This window comes from Danio rerio, chromosome 14 (genome assembly GCF_049306965.1).
Source record: "Danio rerio strain Tuebingen ecotype United States chromosome 14, GRCz12tu, whole genome shotgun sequence".
NCBI classification, from domain to species: domain Eukaryota; kingdom Metazoa; phylum Chordata; class Actinopteri; order Cypriniformes; family Danionidae; genus Danio; species Danio rerio.
Genome location: NC_133189.1, coordinates 27,925,001 through 27,946,573, shown reverse-complemented (window position 1 = coordinate 27,946,573; position 21,573 = coordinate 27,925,001). Strand labels below are relative to the sequence as shown.

Genomic DNA, 21,573 nt, shown 5'->3' with positions numbered 1-21,573 from the left:
GGTGAAGGTTTGCAGTCTCACCATGGGCTGTTGCGGGGGCAGAGCCTGCATGCCCAGGGCCTGAGCGGGAGGCTGAGCTGCAGACACCTGCTGCTGCTGCTGCTGCTGAACCTGCTGCTGTTGAACTTGCTGAGGCTGAACCTGTTGCTGGACCTGCTGCTGTTGGACCTGCTGTTGCTGGACCTGCTGTTGCACTTGCTGCTGAACCTGCTGTTGCTGCTGTGGCTGTGTGGACAAACATATTCATTGAGTCAATCATTAAAATGAAAAAAGTGTAGTCACCAGAAAGACAGTGTGTTTTAAAGGGAAGGGGAATAAAAATGATGCCATCTTCTCATGTCACACACCTGTTTTAAGTTTCTTCTGTTGAACAAAAGAGTTTTGAAGAACGTTGCAAACTGGAAGCCAATCACGTCCAGAGTAATTATTTTTCCTACTATACATGGAGGTTCAGGTGGTTCAAAAGATTCACCCCTGACTGACAAAGGTCCAGATTTTGTACTAGACATGAGCTCATTTGTCCTATTTTGACTGCTATGCCATCATAAATAGTGAAAATACCCAATCGAAAAGGCTTTAGGACTGAGTGGAATCCTCTATTGGCTGTTGTGACTTTATCTAATCAGTTTTGGCCAAAGCAAACAATTATTTTTCATTCAATTATTTTATTTAACATTATTTTAATTATTAAAATCCAGCTGCTAGAAAACATACAATCTGACACAAGTGAAGTCATCTTTCGCTACTGTATTGTTTTTAAATAGAGAAAACAGTTTAAAAGTAACTTTTATTCTACATCTTGGACTTATTCTTCAAACAAAAAATGAGCAATAAAAAAGTGTGAAAGTGGCCCATATTTATTGAATTTGAATACTAATTTGGCTATTTTTTGTTATCCATGAACTTCCAAATGTACTTTTTTTTACAAGAGAGGCTAGAAAAATTGTAAAGTTGTACAATGTGCTGGCCAGTTTGTTATTTATAATTTGACAAAAGGCTTGTTTTTAATTTAAAATGGATTCATATATATTTTTTCTAATGATATATGATGCAATGAATTTGTATTAAATCTTTAGGAAATATTTTTAGTACATCAAAAAGTGTGGTTATGATAACCATCTGACAAGCTAATTCAGCTTCAAAAATAGTGCTTAAAATGCATTTAAATCTCATAATTAAATAGAAAATGAGGCGCATAAATCACAAAAAGGTCCACTTTTTGAGAAAAAAAAGAACCACCCCTTTCATCAGGCTGGCTATGGGCCCGTTTTGTTCAGCAAAGACAGGTGCAAGTGGATGATACTGGAAGTCAGACAAACAAAATTTACCAATGGCTGCATTTACTCTAATTGGAGAAGTTAATTGAAGACCTCCAGCAATAAACTTCTAGCAAACAATTCATACCCATATATCAGGCCCATACTATTTTTAAACATTTATCAATACAGCAAAATAGGAACCAGAGAAGACTTTGCAGTCAAATAATGCAGAGCTTCAGAGCAACAGCGTTCGATAGGTTTTTTCCACATGAAGTCATTGATGACGCGTGATATTCAGATGGAGGCCAGGAAGTGATTCTTCTACATACGAATCGCTATCAGAACATCAAAATGTTTCTGTTTTATGTTGTTTATGATTATTTAAATTGGCCAAAATAAAAAATGCAAAACAGTTTTTTATTGACTTCTAAAGGTTTTTGTTTATAAGGGGGGAAAGTTTAAGAAACTGTCTGAAAAACCAAGAAAAAAGGCAGCATGTAATAAACATCCATGTGTACAAACTTTGTTTAAATGCGATAATTATTTTAACAGCACTAATAAAGATTATATACAGGCCAAGCTATGTTTTTAAATATGTTAATCTGTTATATAAAAATCAGAAATAAACATTATCACACTTACACAAAATCCAGGAGAATATAGATAACCTACACTGCCATGCTATTGCTGTAATGAAATCTCCGTTTTGTTTTTCAATACTGCAAGTCGTTACTGGTGTTTTATACAATGAAATAAACAATCGTGAAATAAACAATCGTAATGTTAAAATCAAGAAGCGCAGCAGTGGTGAATGTTTATTGATGGTAATTTCAAGGAGCGAACACAAAAGTAATACAACTCTTGCGACAAAACTAGACATTTATTATTGTGAAGCACTTGTTCTTCCTTACAAAAATAAGTAAATAGAAATGTAGATCATGGCTGCGTCCGAAACCGCATACTTCCATACTATACAGCACGCTAAAATTAGTATGCGAGCCAAGTAGTATGTCTGAATTCATAGAATTCGAAAATCAGTATGCGAGAATAACCCGGATGACTTACTACTTCCGTCAAGATTCTGAAGTGCGCATCTCAAGCATGCTGCGCTATCCCATGATGCCCCGCGAGAGAATTCATGAATGGGAGTGAAGCGACGCAACTGATGCAGGTAGGTCACATAACCATGACAAAATGGTGGATGTAGTACAGCTGAATTCCATTCATACTGCTCACATTCATACTGTATAGAATGTACTTTTCCAAAAGCCGAGTAGTACATTTAAATTCAAATGCAGTACCCTCCTGAGTAGTAGGCGATTTGGATGCAGTCTACAGTTGAAGTCAGAATTATTAGCTCCCCTTTGAATTTTTTTTTTTCTTTTTAAAATATTTCCCAAATGATGTTTAACAGAGCAAGGAAATTTTCATTAGTATGTCTGATAATATTTTTTTCTTCTGGAGAAAGTCTGATTTGTTTTATTTCGACAAGAATAAAAGCAGTTTTTAATTTTTTAAAAAGCATTTTCAGGACAATATTATTAATGTTATTTCTGAAAGATATCCACATGGGGGAAAAAACTATAGTAATTCATAATAAACATGTTTTTGAACCACATAGTAAAGAGTATAGTGTGTACAAGTCTTTGCTAATGACAGCTTAATCAAAGTAATTATCTATATGCTTCAAACACTATAGTATTTACTACAGTATTTTATTTATGTAACGTAATAGCTTTTACAGCAGGGATGTCAAACTCAAGTCCTGGAGGGCTGCAGCCCTGCACAGTTTAGTTCCAGCCCTGCTTCAACACACTTATCTGTAGGTTTCGAGCAAGACTAAAGCACTCAAATAGTTTGATCAGGTGTGCTTGATTAGGGTTGGAACTAAACTGTGCAGGGCTGCGCGCCCTCCAGGAATTGAGTTTGACATCCCTGTTTTACAGTATTTACTGCCTCGATAACAGGCAATTATATTTTAGGTTAGTAGAAAACTCTGCGCTCTTCATGAAACAGAGATCATGCCCAACATATGTGGTAATTTTCTATTCATATCTCCTTTGAAATATGGTCTAAAACACAAAAATAATGCCCCATGTCTACCCTTCTGTTTTTTACTTCCTGCCCTCCATCTGAATTTCACACGTCACCAGAACCACATGATTGCAAACAACCTATTATGCAATTAGCAGGGACCCATAGTAGTTTGGAAGTATTAATCGATTGATGCAAACAAAACTAGCTTTGAAAACTTTGTTCAATATCTCATACTTCATGTGAACAAACCAGGTGGAATACTGTATTTCATTAAGCAGTGCGATTGATGTTGGGAATGTGCACTTACTCTAAAAACTGGACCCTGTCGGATGTGCTGCTGCTGCTGGTGGACCTGTTGTTGTTGTTGTTGTTGTTGCTGCTGTTGCTGTTGTTGTTGCTGCTGCTGCTGCTCCATCATCTGATTGGGCCTCATGTTTGGGTGGATGCCCTGCACTCCCAAGTGACTTTGAGCCAAGCCGTGCATCATGGGTGTCTGCTGCATGGATTGATGTGGAAACCTGAGAAAGATAATAAATGTTAGATTTGTCTCATACTTCATCAAATTAGGCATGTGCAGTATAGCGTTACCACATTTATGAGGTATGGTACCATCATGTATGATGCATTCTGGGAAAACCTCTGTCTATCTTAAAATGTCTATCTTAAGATGTCTTAAGCTTTAAATAATCTAGCTCCTGTTTATCTAACCAACCTTCTGTCTCAGTACAATCTAACTCGCTCTTTAAGATCTCAAAACTCAGGGCATCTGGTAGTAACCAGAATAGCAAAGTTCACTAAAGGAGGTCGAGCCTTCTCATTTATGGCTCCTAAACTCTGAAATAGCCTTCCTGATTATGTTGGAGGCTCAGACACACTCTCGCAGTTCAAAACTAAATCTTGTTAGTAAAGCGTACACACAATGCATCACAAAATGGTTTGATGCATTAATGTGCTCCACGCAGGTGAGTGGGCTTGACAAACCACCTGTAGGACACACTCCTCCTGTCTCAATGCACCAGACACTTTGTTAAAAAAAATCTTATGTTTTACATGTTTGTTTCTATGTTTGATTATATAACTACTATCTTCATTTATAGCACTTCTTTTTTGCACTGATATTTCACATCTCTTGTAAAATACACTATGAACAGCAGCTACGCTAATTATTTTCTATTTCCACATGGGGTCTCTAGAGATTGTGCAGCGCCACTGATGTGATCAAAGACTTGTCAAAAGATGATGCCAACCAAAGAGCATTTCTAGTGGTATCCTTAATCCTGGACCAGGCCGTATCCTGAGCAGATGCAGTGGCAGTCCCGGAGGAGTGGAGAGCATGAGAATGATTCCTGAAAGTATAGTGGCAGACGAGTTTTTGCATTGATTCGGTGGGCCAGCCTGAACACCCACCGGAGCCTTAGTCACACCTGCAGCTTCTTCACAATGAATGTCCAGCGTTCTCCAGCCTAGACTGCAGCTATACACAGGAAGTTTGGCCAGAGGAGAAATGGCCGTGCCCAACTGAGCCTGCTTTCTCAAAGTTTTTTTCCTTCACTTTTGTCAATTGGTGAAGTTTTGTTGCTCACCACTGGCTTCCTTGGTTTAGGACTTGTGGAGCTGCACATTTGATGGATTTGCTCCTTAGTGTTTAGACTTTTAGCAGTAAAATTAAACCAAACTTAACTAAACTTTAACTCTGAAAACTGGGCCGACAGAGTTTCAATTTACTAGAAGCCTTCTATGTTAAGCTGCTTTGACACAATCTACATTGTAAAAGCACTATAGAAATAAACATGAATTTGAACCTACACAAAAAAATTAACCATAGCTTTCAGTCTATTAATATTCCAGACAACTCATCTATCAAAATAAGCCATAGAAGTTGTGGAAAAAAAAAGTTTATCAATGCTTGTTTAGAGCTAGTAGTGTAAACTACAGCACCTATTGTCCTTTTTTGTGCGATTGCAGCACAACAGAACAATGTCTTAAATAGTTGATCACTTAAATGTTCTTACCTGCCTCAGCCTGCTCAGTGCTAAATGATGTTAAAATAGACTATTTCACATCCAGAGATCAAGGCTCAGATAATGGACAAGTTAATGAAGAGGTGTAGTCGATTCGTGTTTCCCAATCACATTCCTAGAGGACCACCAACACTTCATGTTGATAATCCACATAAATGTCAACATTACAGCCAAATTTCTCGTGTTGCTTAGTTGCATCACTTTGTTTTTTTTTCCTATGCTCTGATTTGCAGTTGAACAGCCAATCAGAGCACTCTCTTTCATCGATGTTGATTCTACATGCTAAATCGGGCAAACTCTCACTGACATGACCCCAATGTGAGAAAGTGTGAAAAACACACCCAACCAACAAGCCTGTCTGACACTGACAGACATTCGATGCTGCCCAACGGCCAAGTATTGGCTTGGTGTGTCTTGGCCATTACAGGTTTCCATTTATTTTAGCCTCTAAGTGCTAGGTCAAAAATTGTCCGTCTTACCTTTGTGTGCTCTGGATTGTGTGCCCATATGCCGCAGGAGCCTGCTGATGGACGTAGCCAGGTCTCTGCTGCATCTGCCTTATTGAGTCCACCATAGTTGGGTTAGTGGCAGGATGTCCTGTCTGAAAGCCCTGGTTTCCATATGAATTGGGAACCATTCCAGGGGTCTGAGAGGGGTGTGGCTGCATCCCCATGTGTGAGCCGTAGGAGGTGTAGCCCTGGGGTATATTCTGAAAAAGAGAAACGCTGTTATTTATTCTAGATGACTAGGAATAGGACACTGCAAATGTGGCTGGAAATGCACAAATACTTGCCTGTGCTGGCTGCATTGATGAATACTGTGGATTAGGTGTCACTTGTCTAATCTGCTGTCCAATTAAATGATTATGACCCTGAAGAGACCGACAGACAAACAAAAAAACAAGTGCTTCTCATTTCTGGAAAATCATTATCCAAACCTTCTCCTAAACACTCACAAATCACTAGACGACAGTAGCTAGATGGTGCCTACGTAAAACTTGTGTTTTTATCTTCTGGGTTGTTGTTAAGTGGTTGAAGGGTGCATTGAGAAGTTGCTAAGGTGATGTTAGGATATTCATGGTAGCTGTTCAGGGATTGCTAGATGATTTTAAGCATTGGGTGTAGGGGGTGCAAACATGAGAATGGGTAATCATTGATTAGTTCCATAACATAATTCAAAGGTTGGGTGGCCCAGTGGGTAGTGCTGTGGCCTTACAGCAAGAAGGTCGCTGGTTTGAGCCTCAGTTGGGTCAGTCGCAATTCTGTGTGGAGTTTGCATGTTCTCCTCGTGTTCCTGTGGGTTTCCTCCGGGTGCTCCGGTTTCCCCCCACAAGTCCAAAGACATGCAGTATAGACAAACTGGGTAAGCTAAACTGTCCGTAGTGTATGTGTGTGAATGAGAGTGTATATGGGTGTTTCCCATTGATGGGTTGCAGCTGAAAGGGCAATAGAAAGTAAACCAAGTCTACTAATAAGAAAAATTTTACTTAAAGTTTTCTGTCCTTGTCAGAAGTCATCAATAAGTCAATAGCTGCAAATGTCTAGTCAACAGTATATTTTTCAACTATTTTATTGTTGATGTTGTCAAAAACGTGGACTTATAATTCGCTAAACAGTACCAAGTGGTAACTACAGAAGATCGTGTGCGCTTTATAGGGGATAGCAAGCTGGCTACTTAAGTTGAGAGTAGAGATACACTGAATGAAACACACACAGAAAAAAATCAAGTTGCAACTAGCCAAAAACCAAAACAAAAGTATTATTAAATATTTTGTATAACTACTGTATTAAAATTTCATGAAATCAAATATTTTAATTAATATAGTGCAATATGAATTCATATATATTCATTATTTTCACCAATAAGCAAACGTGACATGTTATTAAGACCTCAGTCAAGTATTAAACCCAGCAGTTCCTAAGGATAAAAAAAGTTATCTAATTATTATAATGACAAAAAACAGGCATAATACAGAATTGGACAGGAACTGCAGAACAGCATTTATTTGTGTTTTGCAATTCCGTTAAGGAAGTAAAGTTTAGAGTTTAAATTAACACCAGTTGTTGTTTAAATTTGGAAGCAACATTTGATAACAGTGATGTGCGACATCAGATTTAGTGTGAATTCACACTAGGCACAGTTGACTTGAACTATGCCCAGGCACAATTGTCCCTCCCTCCCCTCGGCCAGCACTCACATTGCATTTTTTGCCCTCCGAGCCCGAGTAAGCTTACATCATTGAAGATGAGACTGTTCAGTTTAACAGAAGAGAAGCAATCTTGCTCGCTTCAATGGAGATTGCTTTAGTTATATTTTGTATTACTTTAAGTGGTTTGATGTGCAGTGACACACAGTCAAATCTTTTGCTCAATAGATCCACCACTTTTGACACTCGTAAATGTTCATGAAAGTCATCGTGCTGCAACCATAAGTGTGCTGAAGGTATAGCTGACGTGCAGCCAGGGGTTAGCATCTTTAATAAACTATGACAGTTTGCGTTGATGGTACAGTAATAATGAATCATAAATCCATATGAAATAGTCCCTTAAAGTTGATGTCGGGGCTTCAGTTTTCAGACTTCAAACTTAGGTGTGATTTGTACTCACATTACAAGCGTACCGGGCCAAAGCCCAACTAAATCACGCTTTGGCACACATCTTCTAACTGGGCCAGAGTCAGCCAACTGAACCACATCTGGGCCTGATTCGAAACACTCATAGTTGTCAAACGCATCGGGAAATGGTAGTCAAACGTGCCTGAGCACGGTTCAGATAGCCTAGTGTGAGTACACCCTTAATAACAGAGTCTGTTAGAGAAAGTTTCTATTGGTGAAATAATTTTACTTCAAAATGTGCGTTTAAATTGTGTGTAGCATCACTGTCATGACAAGCACCACTAATTCAAATGCAAAACTGCAAATCACATGAAACAGTAAGACACATTAAACAAGGAAACCGTGTGTGTTTTTGGTCTGGGGTCTTGATCAGTAAAATCAGACTCACCAGTCTGACCTGTAGCTGATGACGGAGCATCTGCCCCTGAGCCATGTTGGGCATGGGTTTATAGTTCATCTGGTACTGCTTCTCCATTCCCATTAGGTTGCCCATGCCAGCGGTCTGCATATTAGGCATAGTGTAGTTGGGACGTGGAGGCATTTTATTCATAGGAACCCTAGGACGAAAAGGTGGCTCCAAACCAGGACCTCCTAAGGGTGGAAAAAAGGAAATAGAAGGAAATACATTAAAAAAATAAGGATCAGATGTCCAATGTGAATATTATATTACTAAAAGTAGTAAAACAAATGCTTCATGAATTGTAGCCCTGGACCACAAAATTAGTCTTCCATTGAAAGTGTATAATTCTATGAATAGCCAACAATGCATTAGAATATTAGGTAAAAATCATGTTCTTTCGAAACCTTTTATACATTTTGGACCATAAAAATAAAAAAACAAAACTTTTGATTATTAATCTGCATTGATGTACTTCCGGTTCTGGGGCACATAGAGAAGACTGCTCATGTCTAAGCTCCAACAACCCTACAAATAATTTAAGATAATTGAACCTCAGATTTAATTATTGATCGTCAAAACTGTTCAAGAGATTCAAGAACACAAAGTCTAATCTCTGTTCTATTTTTGTATCACTACCCCTTCCCCTTGGCCCTTGAAACATAGTGTGAAGTGAAGGGCTTCAAAATTTACCCCTAAGAAAGGGGACCGCACAACAAGACCTTGACACATCATTGCAATCTCTTGCTTCATATGAGATCAGATGATCATGACTGCTGTAGTTATTCCAGTTGTGTTAGTTTTTGGTATTTATCTTCAGAAAATCACTAAAAGCATATATAATGTTATCATAACAATATATTGTGGCAAAGATAATTAAGACCCCAATACCCCCTATTTTGCACGTTCACATGAAGGAGTAGGGGTGTCCCAATTCTCTTTAGCTTGAAGGCGTATGGTTAAGAGGAAGGGCTAGATACCCTTACAAATGGAGATTTTTCAGCACCACACTCGAAACCAAGGTGTAAGAAAATTTCCTTAAATACACCAGCTACAACAGCCGCATGGCAGGTAAGGGGAAGGGCTAAGGGGTAGAACTGGGATTGGGCCTATACCTTGATAATGCCAAAAAAAAAAAAAAAAAAAAGTGAAAGCAGATTGCAAGAAGAGTCAGACGACGACCACTGCAAAACTACCACCCAGAGGAGCTGAGGCAAACAGCCAACATAGGTAGCACAACTTCTCCTTACAATCAAGACATTATGGATGCCATAACAGTCTTTAAAGCATCAGTTAATCAAAATTTTTATGCCTTTACACAAACGACTGCAGAATTGCGTTTTGACGCCGATCACAGAAAAAAAATGCACCGACTGAAAAGGTTTGCACAGATCATGAGGTACGCCGATCAGCAGTACAAAAGCAGTGTGTAGAATTAGTGGACGAATGCAAACGACTCTATGATCTCGAATCAGGCTCCAGGCGTAATAACATACGACTTGTGGGAATTACTGAAAAGGAAGAAAGTGGTAGACCTACCATATTCATCGCGGAACTACTCCCAAAATTGCTAGGCACAGAAAACTTTAAACCAGTACATGTAGATCGAGAACATGGAACGCAGCGGAGACTGAAAGATAATCGCCCGACAGCATTTGTCATCAGATTACATCACTACCAGACAAAATAATTAATCATGAAGTTGGAATCTTTGGAATATAAAGGTACAAAAGTGCATAACCTTCGAGACCTGACAACGGAAGTGTTAAAGCAGAGATCGATTTGCCGAAGTTAAAAAGAAATGTAAGATTAATGGCATCAGACATGGATTCCTTGCGGCACTCATCGTAACCACAAAATAGGTGAAATGAAAACACTTGATTCATCAGAGAAAGCAAGCTCTTACCTGTCACGTGTTGTGGACAAATTGTCATGTCATGTGTTTGGCGAATTAAATTAAGAAACACGGATGTACAAAATTTGAATAAATCGAAATTAATGTGCATTGATAATCAAAATTAGATGGTTTTGTGGTCAAAGGTCACAACTTCTGTCTTTTATTTAAAGAAAAGTTAGAACAAGAGCTTCAGACATTCTATGATTTGTGCTGACCTGGTGGTAAAGGCTGGTTCTGGGCATACATGTTCATTGGAGCTTGGTAGCCCATTCGATATGACATGTTTGTTTGTCCCATGCTCAGTGGGAGATCAGGGGTCATGCCTGGAGCGTACTGCATGACTGTGTTGTGTGGCTTGTAGTCCTAGATCACAGAAAACAATGTCTGGGTTTGCATCAAATGAATACCTCATAAATATGTTGCAGAAAAAAAACAATTGGTTCTGGTTGTACCTCTTGTTTAACTGTCGATGCAGGTTTCTTTTTCTTTTTCTTAGTCGGGACACTGGAGACGCTTTTCTCCACTTTCGCTGTGTCCAGCTTCTTGTCTGGCTCGGGAGGCACAGGAGTGAGTGGTTCCTCTTCTTCTTGGGGCAGGTTGAGGGGCGCCAGGTAGTAACTGCGTTGCTTGGGCTTGATGTGTGTGTGGTAAAGCAGGAGCCGCTGCTGCTCTTCAAACTTAGTGACTTTTCGGTCGACCCGTATGGTTCCGAACCAGCCCCAGGAGAGTGGAGCAGAGTGCTTTAGTCCCTCGAACACATCCCATGGAGAAATCTTCTGCTTAGTTGATACCTGAAGACCCTGTATACGAGAGATGACAAAATTAATGCAAAAGTAAGTGAACGGCCTGAGGCAAGCTGTGCTACAACACAATAAAGAGCAACTTGCCTCTTTTTCGAATCCAGCAATTTTGTTGCCCTTTGTGTCAATGAGTGACCCCTGGGGCTCACAGGTAATGACATCACGCGTCTGCTTGGGCAGAGGCAGCAACTGACGCACTTTCTCCAAGCTCTCGGATTGTCGGTCACCAAGTTCTTTCTGCAAGGCAAAGAAAAATAGAGTCACACTTTTGAAAGAAAAAGCAAGCAGCGCCTACCCATGCAAAACCCTCACCACACTGCATTTAAACATGTCAAGCGGTTTCTAAGCAGGGTTAACAGGTATAACTGTGGGTACTTAAAATGCAAGTCTGTTTAAAAAAATTATATACATTTAATTCAGCAGGTTGCAAGTGAAACATTTCTCAATTCAATTCAAGTTTTTTTGTGTTTATTTTGCTGCCTCATCAGCAAATTACAGCTATTTCATTTAGACAAAAGCATATTACATGATAATAACTATTTCAGAATAAAATTGTACAATAAATACATCAGATAGGATGTATTGTTCTTTACAAAAAAGACAACAAAATGAAAAAAAAAAAAACAGTTTAGCAACATAGCTTAAAATATCTTCTTTTGCATTTAACAGAATTATTTTTTTTCTCAAGGGTAAGTAAATGGTGACAGAATTTTTAGGTAAACAATCCCTGTATACACAGAGAAATTATTGCCAGGAAATACTGTGGAATGATGCTACTTTGCTACTTTTCTATTAGTGGTGTAAAGCATAACAAATCTCATGGTTTGGATCACATTATGTTTTGTTAGTCAGATGATCGGACCGTTTTTCTGATCAGCCAAAAAGGGGGAGGACAAAAATGTAATTTGCTTCCATTTATTACAAAAACAGTAGGCACAACACTTTTGGTTTTAAAAAACAGAAATTAGAACCTGTAATTTTATAAAAATTAAAATGAAAAAATAATCAGCTGAATAAAAATTAATTGTTTATATTTAAACATTCAGTGAAATAAAAAAACAATTCACTGTTACTACTACTGTTGCTGATAACGCTAAATGTGTAAACCCAACATTATCATTTATACAGTTCATACTTATTTTGGGTCTCATTTTCAATAAATAATTCAGTTATTCACTCGTAAAACTTCATGTTTTATTGCTAGATGTGTCATTTTTGAAGAATTATTCAGTGGCATATAATTGATGGGTGGTTATTGCCACCTTTTTGGGTAAATAATGTAATTGCTGCCTACAACTTTCATTTTTTAGCATATTCAATTCATCTTTATTTGTATAGCGCTTTTACAATGTAGATTGTGTCAAAGCAGTTTCACATAGAAGATTATAGTAAATTGAGTGTAGTTCAGTGTTCAGAGTTTAAGTTCAGTTCAGCTTAAATTAGTTCAGTTTAATGTGTTTTTATTATTCAATGCTAAAGAGTCCAAACACTGAAGAGTAATTCAACGATGTGCATATGACAGTGATTGTAATCTTGACCATAAACATCAGTGGTTTTATCTAATATATAAACTGTTGTCCCACTACTTTTGTGTCATTTTTTTTCACTTCATAAACATTAAAAGACTAAAGACACAATCTCTTTTTGATTGAATTCTCTTTCTTAATTTTTGCATTTTTTTAAACACAGATTTAAATTCAGCGATTTGAAGGATTAATAAACCTTTCCAAATCACCATCATTTATAATTTAATCTGCGTGGGTGTTGAGATCCTGATCTTTTAATGATAATTCAGGCATAATAATAATAATAATGCAGGCTAAACAAGTAGTGACAGAAAACACCTTTAATGCCCTAAGAAACTCACTACAACCCAAATAACCTATCACAACGTCTTCCATGATCATTATATTTTACAGGAAAGGCTAAATGCTTTCATACATGTGATTTGAATGACTATGAACGTTAGAAATTTAGAATTAATAAAAAAAAAATAAATAAGTAAATAAATAATTAATCCGCGGGTCATGTGTTCTAAACCATGGGTTGTGATCCGTACGAATCACGGATCAACAGTGATCCGCTACACCCCTATTTTCTATTAAGAAAGGGCATCAAAATTGTATCTGAATGCGGTTGGCCAAACTAACTGCCCTGTTTTGCTTTGTTTTGTTATTTTTGGTAATATTAACAAATGAATTATTTATGACACATTTTTAGCAATTATTTTCTAAATATTGGTTTACTTAGGAAAAAAGGCAAATAAACATAAAACTGCTGAATGGTAGTCTAGTTATTGTGGGTGCTGCTATTTTTTGAGCAGTGTATGTCTCACCCTGAGCTTCTTGACCAGGTTCATGTAAGCTCTCTTATTCTCCTCCATGCTGCCCTGAGATATGCTGGACATGTCAGCCGCCAGAGTCCCGTTAATCAACACGCTCAGCATGTCTAACACCGTAGTGAAGAGCTCACTAAGGCAAAAGAGCAAACATCATTCAAACCAGATGCTACATCTCAAAAGATTAATGACAGTTAATGAGTGGGTGATGTCAGATCTCACTTGTTAGACTGCATGTCCACTGTGCCACTGCTGATGATGTCCAGGAGAAGCACTGCCCACTCTGTTGTCTGCTGAGTGCTACGCTGTACAGTGTCAAACATCCCACCCACCTAGACCATGTGACAAAAAATAAATAAATAAATTAGCTGAATGCATTTAAGGGCACTGCTGGTAAATGAGTGAAAACTGATAATTGACACTAATAAAGCACAACAGAAGTAACAATTCAAAAGGATGTTTGGATGTTTTCTCAAAACACAACAAAACAAAAAAATAAGCAAAAAAAAAACAAAGTAAAAAAAAAAAAACAAAGCAAAATAAAAAAACTAAAATAAAAACAAATAAAAAACAAAAAAGTAGTTAAAACTAACCAAAAAGTAAAAAAACTAAACAAGACAAATGGTTAAAAACAACAAATTAAAAAAACAAGTACAAAATCCAAATAAAAAACAATACAAAAAACAAAGTAAAAACAAAAAGTACAAAAAAAAAACAAACAGAAACTAAACAAAAAACAAAACTAAATACAAAACAAAAAGTATAAAAAACAATTAAAACAGTAAAAAAAAAAGTAAAAAAAAACAAAACAAAACAAAACAAAACCAAGTGTAAACGGTCACACTCTACAATAAGTTTCATTAGTTAATGTTACTTAATGCATTTTCCTAACATGACCAAACAATGAACAATACATCTACTACTGTATTTGTTCATGTTAGCTAACGTTACTTAATGAAAATATAGTAGTTCATTATTAAGTCATGTTAACTCATGGTGCATTAACTAATGTTAACAAGCATGAACTTGATTGTTAATAATGCATTAGTAAATTTTTAATTATGATTAATAAATGCTGTACAAATGCTGTTCATTATTAGTTCATGTTAGTAAACGCATAAACTAATGAACCTTATTGTAAAGTGTTACCGTATAAACAAACATTTAAAAATGAATATATATCCACTATCTCCACTACATATATCTATATATCCACTATAATCCACTAGGGATGGCACGGTTCTCAATATAACATTGAACCGTTCGGTACGACCTCCACGGTTCAATACGCGCTTGTGAATTGCAGTTTTCTTGGTTTTGCATTTTTTATCTCCCCGAATTGACTGTGTGTGCCTTTAAGTCCATGAGCTGAGTTGAGGAAACTTCTCCCTGCGAGTAAATATCCAATCACTATGCTCTAAAGTTAGGGGGCGCTTGACCATCACTTTAACTTAGCGTGCGGCGGCTAAGTGAGGCTGAGGCAACAGTACGAGAAAGCATCAGCAAAGTGAGGCAACAGCATGAGAAAGCGTCTTTCAAATCTGTGGTGTGAGAAAATTTCGGTTTTGCCGGTAAGTATAATACCAATAAAAGAAAAAATGGTGAACAAAAAATAACTGTGTGCAAGCATTGTTTTACACGTATAACCATGACTGCACATCTACAGCGCCATCACCCAGCAATATCACTGTCTGAAGGCTGGATAGCAGAGAAGGTAATAAAGTCCTCCAAATAGCAACAATTCCTCGCTGAATCTTTCAAGCAAACATATCCAACTGGTTTCGAGAGACACATAAAAATAACAAAGGCAGTGCGGGTGTTTATTGCTAAAGATTTGCAGTCGTTTTCGGTGATTGGAGATTTGGGTTTTCGTCATTTTATAAAAGCACTCGATCCGCATTATAGACTACAGTCTCGCATTTTTTCAGCACCGAGATAATTAAGATGGTTTATTTATGTTTACTTAAGTACAAACATGTTTATTTGAAATGGCCAACTTATCTTTATTAGCTTCACATGTATGTTTATTTTCAAAGTGTAGGATTTTATGTGTTCCCCAGTTTGTAAATGAGCTACCAGCAGCTGTGAGATTTCAGTGTTCATTTTTATTAATACAATATACTAGGAACTAGTGTACTTTTCATGGCTTTTAAGTAAAACAAAATGAGTATTGCAATAAATCGTTTTTATTTTTTTCTCCCTAACCTCCTACTGTTCCTATTGCCCATAAAATAAAACTTAACTGAACCGAACCAAAAACAGTGTTAAAAACTGAGGTATGTATTAAACCGTGGGCTAACTGTATTGTTGCATCCCTAATATCCAAAAATTCCAGAACTGACAGGTGCATAAAAAAATCGTTTTTTTTGTCTCTTAGTGTCTGGCCTCAACTGGACTTTGGAGACATTCATTTGTCTTTTAGGCAGTTTAACCTTGGGCACACAACACAAGGAAATGAGATTGATGAGAGGCAGATGAACACAGAGATCGCACTTGTTTTGACAGATGATGTATGAGAAAAAGAGGGAAAAGTTGCACACCAGATTGAGTCGCAGCTTCAAGGCCTCGTGCATCATCTGCTTAGCCTTGCAGTCGTCCTGGTACTGGTCCTCTCGCCAGTTAGTCACAATCTGATGGAGGATACATCATATTGTTCAGTCACTGGCAACGTCACGAGGAGTTATTTGGGTGGTGGAGTTTATGAAGTACCTGCTGGACTTGGCTGTAGAGGGACGTCAAGAGACCCTCTCTCTGCTCGTCTTGCCCTTTGAGACATGTCAGAACCAGTGACAGGAAGGGCTGCTGGCTCAGGAGAGACATGCTGAAAGAGAAAAGATGTGTGGTAATCATCATGATGCACCCGTGTTACTGAACATGGCTAAAAATGTAAATAAAACCAGCAGCACACATAAATATTGAGTGAAATGCTGTATTTTTATTTTATTTTAAAGAGGAGCTATTATGCCACTTTATACAAGATGTCAAGTATCTCTGAAGTCCCTGGAGCGTGTATGTAAAATTTAAAATTAAAATACACCACAAATAATCCTTTATAAACTATTTGAAATTGCCATAATTGGTCTTTGATCTTAACTGTGCTATTTTGGTGACTGTCGCTTTAAAATCAAATGAGATTGTGCCCTTTTCAAAAGAGGGCAGAGCTACAAATGCCTGTGTCAGCAGAGTGGCAGATTCAAAACAAGATTAATGTTCTATGCTAATAAGGCAGATATTAGCCCTTTTCACACATCAATATCCGGAAACAAACAACAGTTTATCATAAGCATTTTATCTATATTATTTTATCGATAAATTCACTGCTGGCATTACGAAGGAACACAGAAACGGTATCTGACTGACATATAGCAGCTAAATGTTTTTGTAAAAAAATACAAAGGCTTTTAATTGCATCAACAGCGCAGCTGTAAATGCATCTAAGTGTTCTGATTGGCTGGAGTAGACGTCTCACGTCAGTGCGTTCTACACATGAACGTTGGGGTGGGGGGTGAAAAGGGGGCGCAACGTATTTGAGGACTGGGAGGGAGATGCACGATTTCAGGGAGATTTTCACTTGTTTGCGGGCATCAGGGCATGTCTGTGAATTTGCGGGAGATTTGGGATGTCAGGAATGACTTACCACCTCACTCATAATTCTATCTTCACATAGCCGTGTGCCTAATACGTATCCATAAAACACTGTGATATAGCTGGACTCAGACTGATTGTTTTGGCGCTGATCTGAGCGCGATTGCAGGATTCACATATGCCAAACGAACCGAGCTAACTGGGAAAACGAGACAGGTTCCGAACCAAAAGTCTAGGTGTGAAAGCACCCTAAGACTTTTTAAAAAGAAAATACAAAAAAAACAGAAGCTTATTAGAGATATTAAAAAAGACATTTGTTACCGTAGATTCACTACAAATAAATCAAGGTTTCTTTAAATTCAAAGAACGCTGAAAAACTGCAACTCTTTTTCCGCAAAAGGTAACAGAGGTAGCAGACCTCACGTTTTCACCTACATAGCCACTAATTTTGTGGCGGCATGTGACGATGTGAGGTGCTTCATTAGATTAGAACTGCTTGTCACTTAAGCAGAGAGACTCTTTCTTCCTGAGCATAAGTACTGCAGGATACATAAACATTCTTGCCTTTCACTTCAGGGAGGGAAAAGTAGTGCTTTTATTTCCAGTTTGCAAACACTACCTTTGAACTTGTTGGATTTGCCATCGTTCTGACTTCTGGTTGTTGCTGTGTGCGACTGTGTGTGTGTGCTTGCTTGTAAACACCCGCACTACTGTGCCTCTGATTGACAAATGACGGAAATGTACTCTAAGCCAATAATCACATTCTCAGTTACACCAAATTCACAGACACACCAATCACCATCACTGTTTAGTTATGTGCCCCACCCCAGCCCCGAACACACACACCCACCCCAGAGAAAGAGAGGTCCTATGGCTGAAAGAGCACGAGTGTTCTCAATTACAGTAACCTACATTTTATTATCAGTAACGGTTTTGTAACAGGGGAAACCATAATTCATTTGATTACTCATTACTGAAAAAAATATCGCCATTAGTAAAACCGTTATTCCCATCACTGTTTAATACAAACCATAATAGTGAACTCAAGCCAAAATAAAGCATTTTCTCTTACAACATATGGTAAAAAAAACACTGTTGATGACAATGCAACAGTGTTTAAAGACTTGGGTTGGTGAACCTAAATAGACATAGACCTTGACAACAGAAAACAAATATTCATGATTCTAAAACTTAAAATGTAGAGATGGGTTACTGAAATGGGTAAACAGGTTAGTCTTGAAATGGGTTATAGTCTACATACAAATAAGCCTTTAAATTGTGTTGAAATCACCATAAACACTTGATGCAAGAAACACCTGCAGAAGTTTCAAAGTTGTGGTACCTTTTTTGCTTCTGTCGATCTCTTTCTTTTCGTGAAGAGGGTCCCAGATGCTGTCCCTTCTCCAGCTCCTCGCCTGCAGCCTTGAGCACGTGCCCCTGCACCGAGGTGGGCAGCTTACCAATTAGAGGGGCAACTAACCAGACACCTGAACGCTCAGAGGAACTGGAGGAAGCAAACAACAACAGTATTTGAGAAACACAACACTTCTTATACATTTCATCCTAAAGGGCCATTAAGCCTTAGTCTGTTCTGTTCTGTTCTCTGAGTTTTGCTTTATAGTACTGTCAAAATATTTACATCAAAAACATAATTTAGAAGTAATGGGCCCTTTTTCTGTCATGTTTGACCCTCCTCATCAGAGCACAACATCTGAATAGGCCTGGCAAACCTGTACTCATAGGTTTTTCCTTTTAGCTGTTCTAAACACCACATTTAAGGCATGGTAAGAAAAACGTTTTACACCGTTAATTTGAAAGTTTTTTTAGTGCCACCTTTTACCCAGAACTATGAAGAGGTTTTAACAAATTTCAGGTGTGATGTTTGTGAAACTGAATAGTGGCAAGAATCATTTAATAACTGAATGTTGTAATCAACATAACAATGCTTATGAGACATCATTGATATATACCTGGAGTTGTCAAACTCAGTGACAATGTGTACAGCAGATTTTAGCTCCAACTTGGCTCAACACACCTGCAAAGATGTTTCTAGAAAGCTTAGTAAGAGCTTGATTAGCTAGCCCAGGTGTGTCAGACTGGGGTTGGAGCTAAAATCTGCAGGACACTGGAACTCCAGGACCGAGATTAAGAGCCCCTGATATACATTATCATCTTATCGCTAAGCCCTACCCTACAACCAGTCATTTTGGCAGAATGGCTTTAATAAACTAAAAGACTAGCATTTACAGCAAGGCCATGTCCACAAGAATAGGTTTTCGTTTGAACACGTATTCTTTTTGTTTTGGCATTCCATCCACACTGATGTGCCGCTTTTTTAGGAAACTAAACCGTATCTTTTTAAAAACTATATACAAAGTGGATACACATAAAATGCTGTTTCCCAGCCATTTTGACCTATTTAACTAACACGGTGGACGATATTGTAAAGCAGATGTTTGAATGCTGTCCATTTTGACAGCTTTATTAAAGATTAATGTCAGTTTGTACATGCTTCATATTGCCTCTCTTCACAGGACAAAGAAGGTTTACTAGAAACGGTTGTTCAGGGGTGAAAGCAGACCACAGTTGCAACATTTTGGTGCAAGGTTTCAAAGAGATGGAAAGTAAATAAACATCAGGTAGAAGTAGGTTGAAGTGTCTTATGTCATGTGCAGTACATAAATAAAAGCGTTTGCAGTTGTTTTAGTGTCGATGATGAAACAAATTGAAAACGATAGTGTGGACATGGATTGCTTTTAGATATCTGAATTACTGTGAACGTATCCTAAGGAGACCGATTAGTGTTTTTAGCAGTACTATGATCTCTTATCTGTCAACAACAATCTATGGAAAGTTTGATTTCTCAGTTCATGATGCCTTTAAAAGAAAACCTATTCGTGTTGTGTGAAGGTATGAAAGGCAGCCCATCGACTCCATCAAACTGACAGCGAATAAGACCACATGCAGAAAGCAATGATTGAGGTCACCCACCTCAGCACAGGTTTGAGTTTGCTGGCACTGTTGCTATTGGAGACTGAGCTGCCCGAGACAGCAGAGCCATTCCAGGAGGGGTTACTAGAGTTCATCTCTGCAGACTTCTGGAAAACCTCAATAGTGGCCTTGGCTATGTTCTCCAGAAGAGAATACAGCTCCTGTAAAGAGTGGGTTCAGATGAAACAGCAAATGACAAACCTTAAAGGAAAATATCCTCAAGCCCAGTTAAAGTCCACAAGCACACTTCTGCTTACATTATTTGAGCTTTGCTTGATCATGAGTTGTAGCTCAAGAGAGGACTGTCTCATGGTCCACTGGTCCATGTTCTGGAAGCAGAAAAACAGACGGAAAAAGGAAAGAATGCTTTTAAAAGAATCTAAGACGAGCTTAAGAGCCCCAGCTGGATATTAATTGCGAGGGGCCCCTGTCTTCACAGTCTATGAAGATGAAAACCAATCCAGAATAATGAGCTGCCGCGAGACCCACACAAATCATTAATGGCTTAAAGGCTAAAGAGTGTGAAATGAATAATTAAGCCTGGGGAAATGACTGTCTGTTCATTCTTTGCTGCTCTTCCATTGCCGACAGCTGGAACAGAGCTGTCTGATGTCTAAAACACAAGTTCACGTGTTTGTCTTCATGTATGTGGAGCCGCTCTGCTGGCTTTTTAAGCTCAAGAGTTTCTCTTCTGCACTAAGAGCAAGAGCAAATGGAATTGCAAAAACAAGGATAACTCCTCAGTATGTACAAACATGGTGTATTACAGTGTTTCCTAAATGATTCTGTGAGACTATGGTGACCCCATGTATCACATACAAAACCATTTAGAAAACATTTTCAAGTTAAACAATTTTATTACTGCAATGCACTACAAAATAAAAGTAAAATAAAATTAAAGTAAAATAAATGTGAACTAAAATTAACTTTAGTTTAATGTCCAGTTGATCTGCCAAATGCCAAAAAGCAACATTAGAGATCTTACAATAGTGTACAAAAATGTTCTTTATGAAACTGAAAGACCACCACAATCCAAGAAACTATCGCGACTCACTGTATTATAGAAATGTTTAAAGTGCTAGATTTGTCTGTGAATGTTTGAAAAGGTTCTCTGTTCAGTCTACTAAGGAGCAGATGTTCTTATGACCTGCAGGATGCGTTTGATGCGCTGTCTCTGTGGATTGTCGCCCTCTTCACTGTCCAGCTGTCGGTGTGGGTAACAGATGAGCTGCAGCAAGCGCTGAGCCTGGATGTTGACCAGCACTGGATCCTGCAGTGCACTGCTGTCTTCTGACAGAGACTTCAGACAGCGCTCGCCAACCCATTCCTGAACCACAGACACAAATCAGCTCAATCAAACAAGCTTCATACATTAAAACCAGCATTTCTAAGCTTTTCCTATGAAAATCATCTCATCTCCGCTGGAAGTGAGCAGAGTAATTCTGATATTAATCACTGTAGCGGCCTTAGTCCATTACAGTATCAGAGAAGCACAATTATAGGCATTTCCACAACATCAAATTGTGTTCCAGTAGTTGGGAATAGGTATCTTATCCATAAAAATGTTCTCACAACTTTAAGCTCTGCACTAATTGTAATTTGGATTATACAGATCCTCTAAAAATCATCACCTG

At 38.1% G+C, this 21,573-nt stretch overlaps 1 protein-coding gene across 6 annotated transcripts in view; it reads right to left on the bottom strand.

Moving 5' to 3' along the window:
* Positions 1 to 21,573, bottom strand: part of med12 (mediator complex subunit 12) — a 64,708-nt gene that overhangs the window by 3,315 nt on the left and 39,820 nt on the right. For 2 of the 6 annotated variants that reach the window (XM_009291037.5, XM_009291038.5), the window contains exons 26-42: positions 21,571 to 21,573; positions 21,087 to 21,266; positions 20,197 to 20,268; positions 19,940 to 20,100; positions 18,291 to 18,452; positions 16,073 to 16,184; positions 15,904 to 15,993; positions 13,586 to 13,695; positions 13,361 to 13,496; positions 11,113 to 11,262; positions 10,678 to 11,025; positions 10,441 to 10,588; positions 8,320 to 8,522; positions 6,111 to 6,188; positions 5,797 to 6,026; positions 3,604 to 3,814; positions 22 to 225 (exon numbers count right to left, since the gene is read on the bottom strand). The exon at positions 21,571 to 21,573 is cut by the window's right edge and continues 161 nt beyond it. In XM_009291037.5, coding sequence (XP_009289312.2) covers positions 22 to 225; positions 3,604 to 3,814; positions 5,797 to 6,026; positions 6,111 to 6,188; positions 8,320 to 8,522; positions 10,441 to 10,588; positions 10,678 to 11,025; positions 11,113 to 11,262; positions 13,361 to 13,496; positions 13,586 to 13,695; positions 15,904 to 15,993; positions 16,073 to 16,184; positions 18,291 to 18,452; positions 19,940 to 20,100; positions 20,197 to 20,268; positions 21,087 to 21,266; positions 21,571 to 21,573 — 2,598 coding nt within the window. 6 annotated transcript variants of the gene reach the window in all.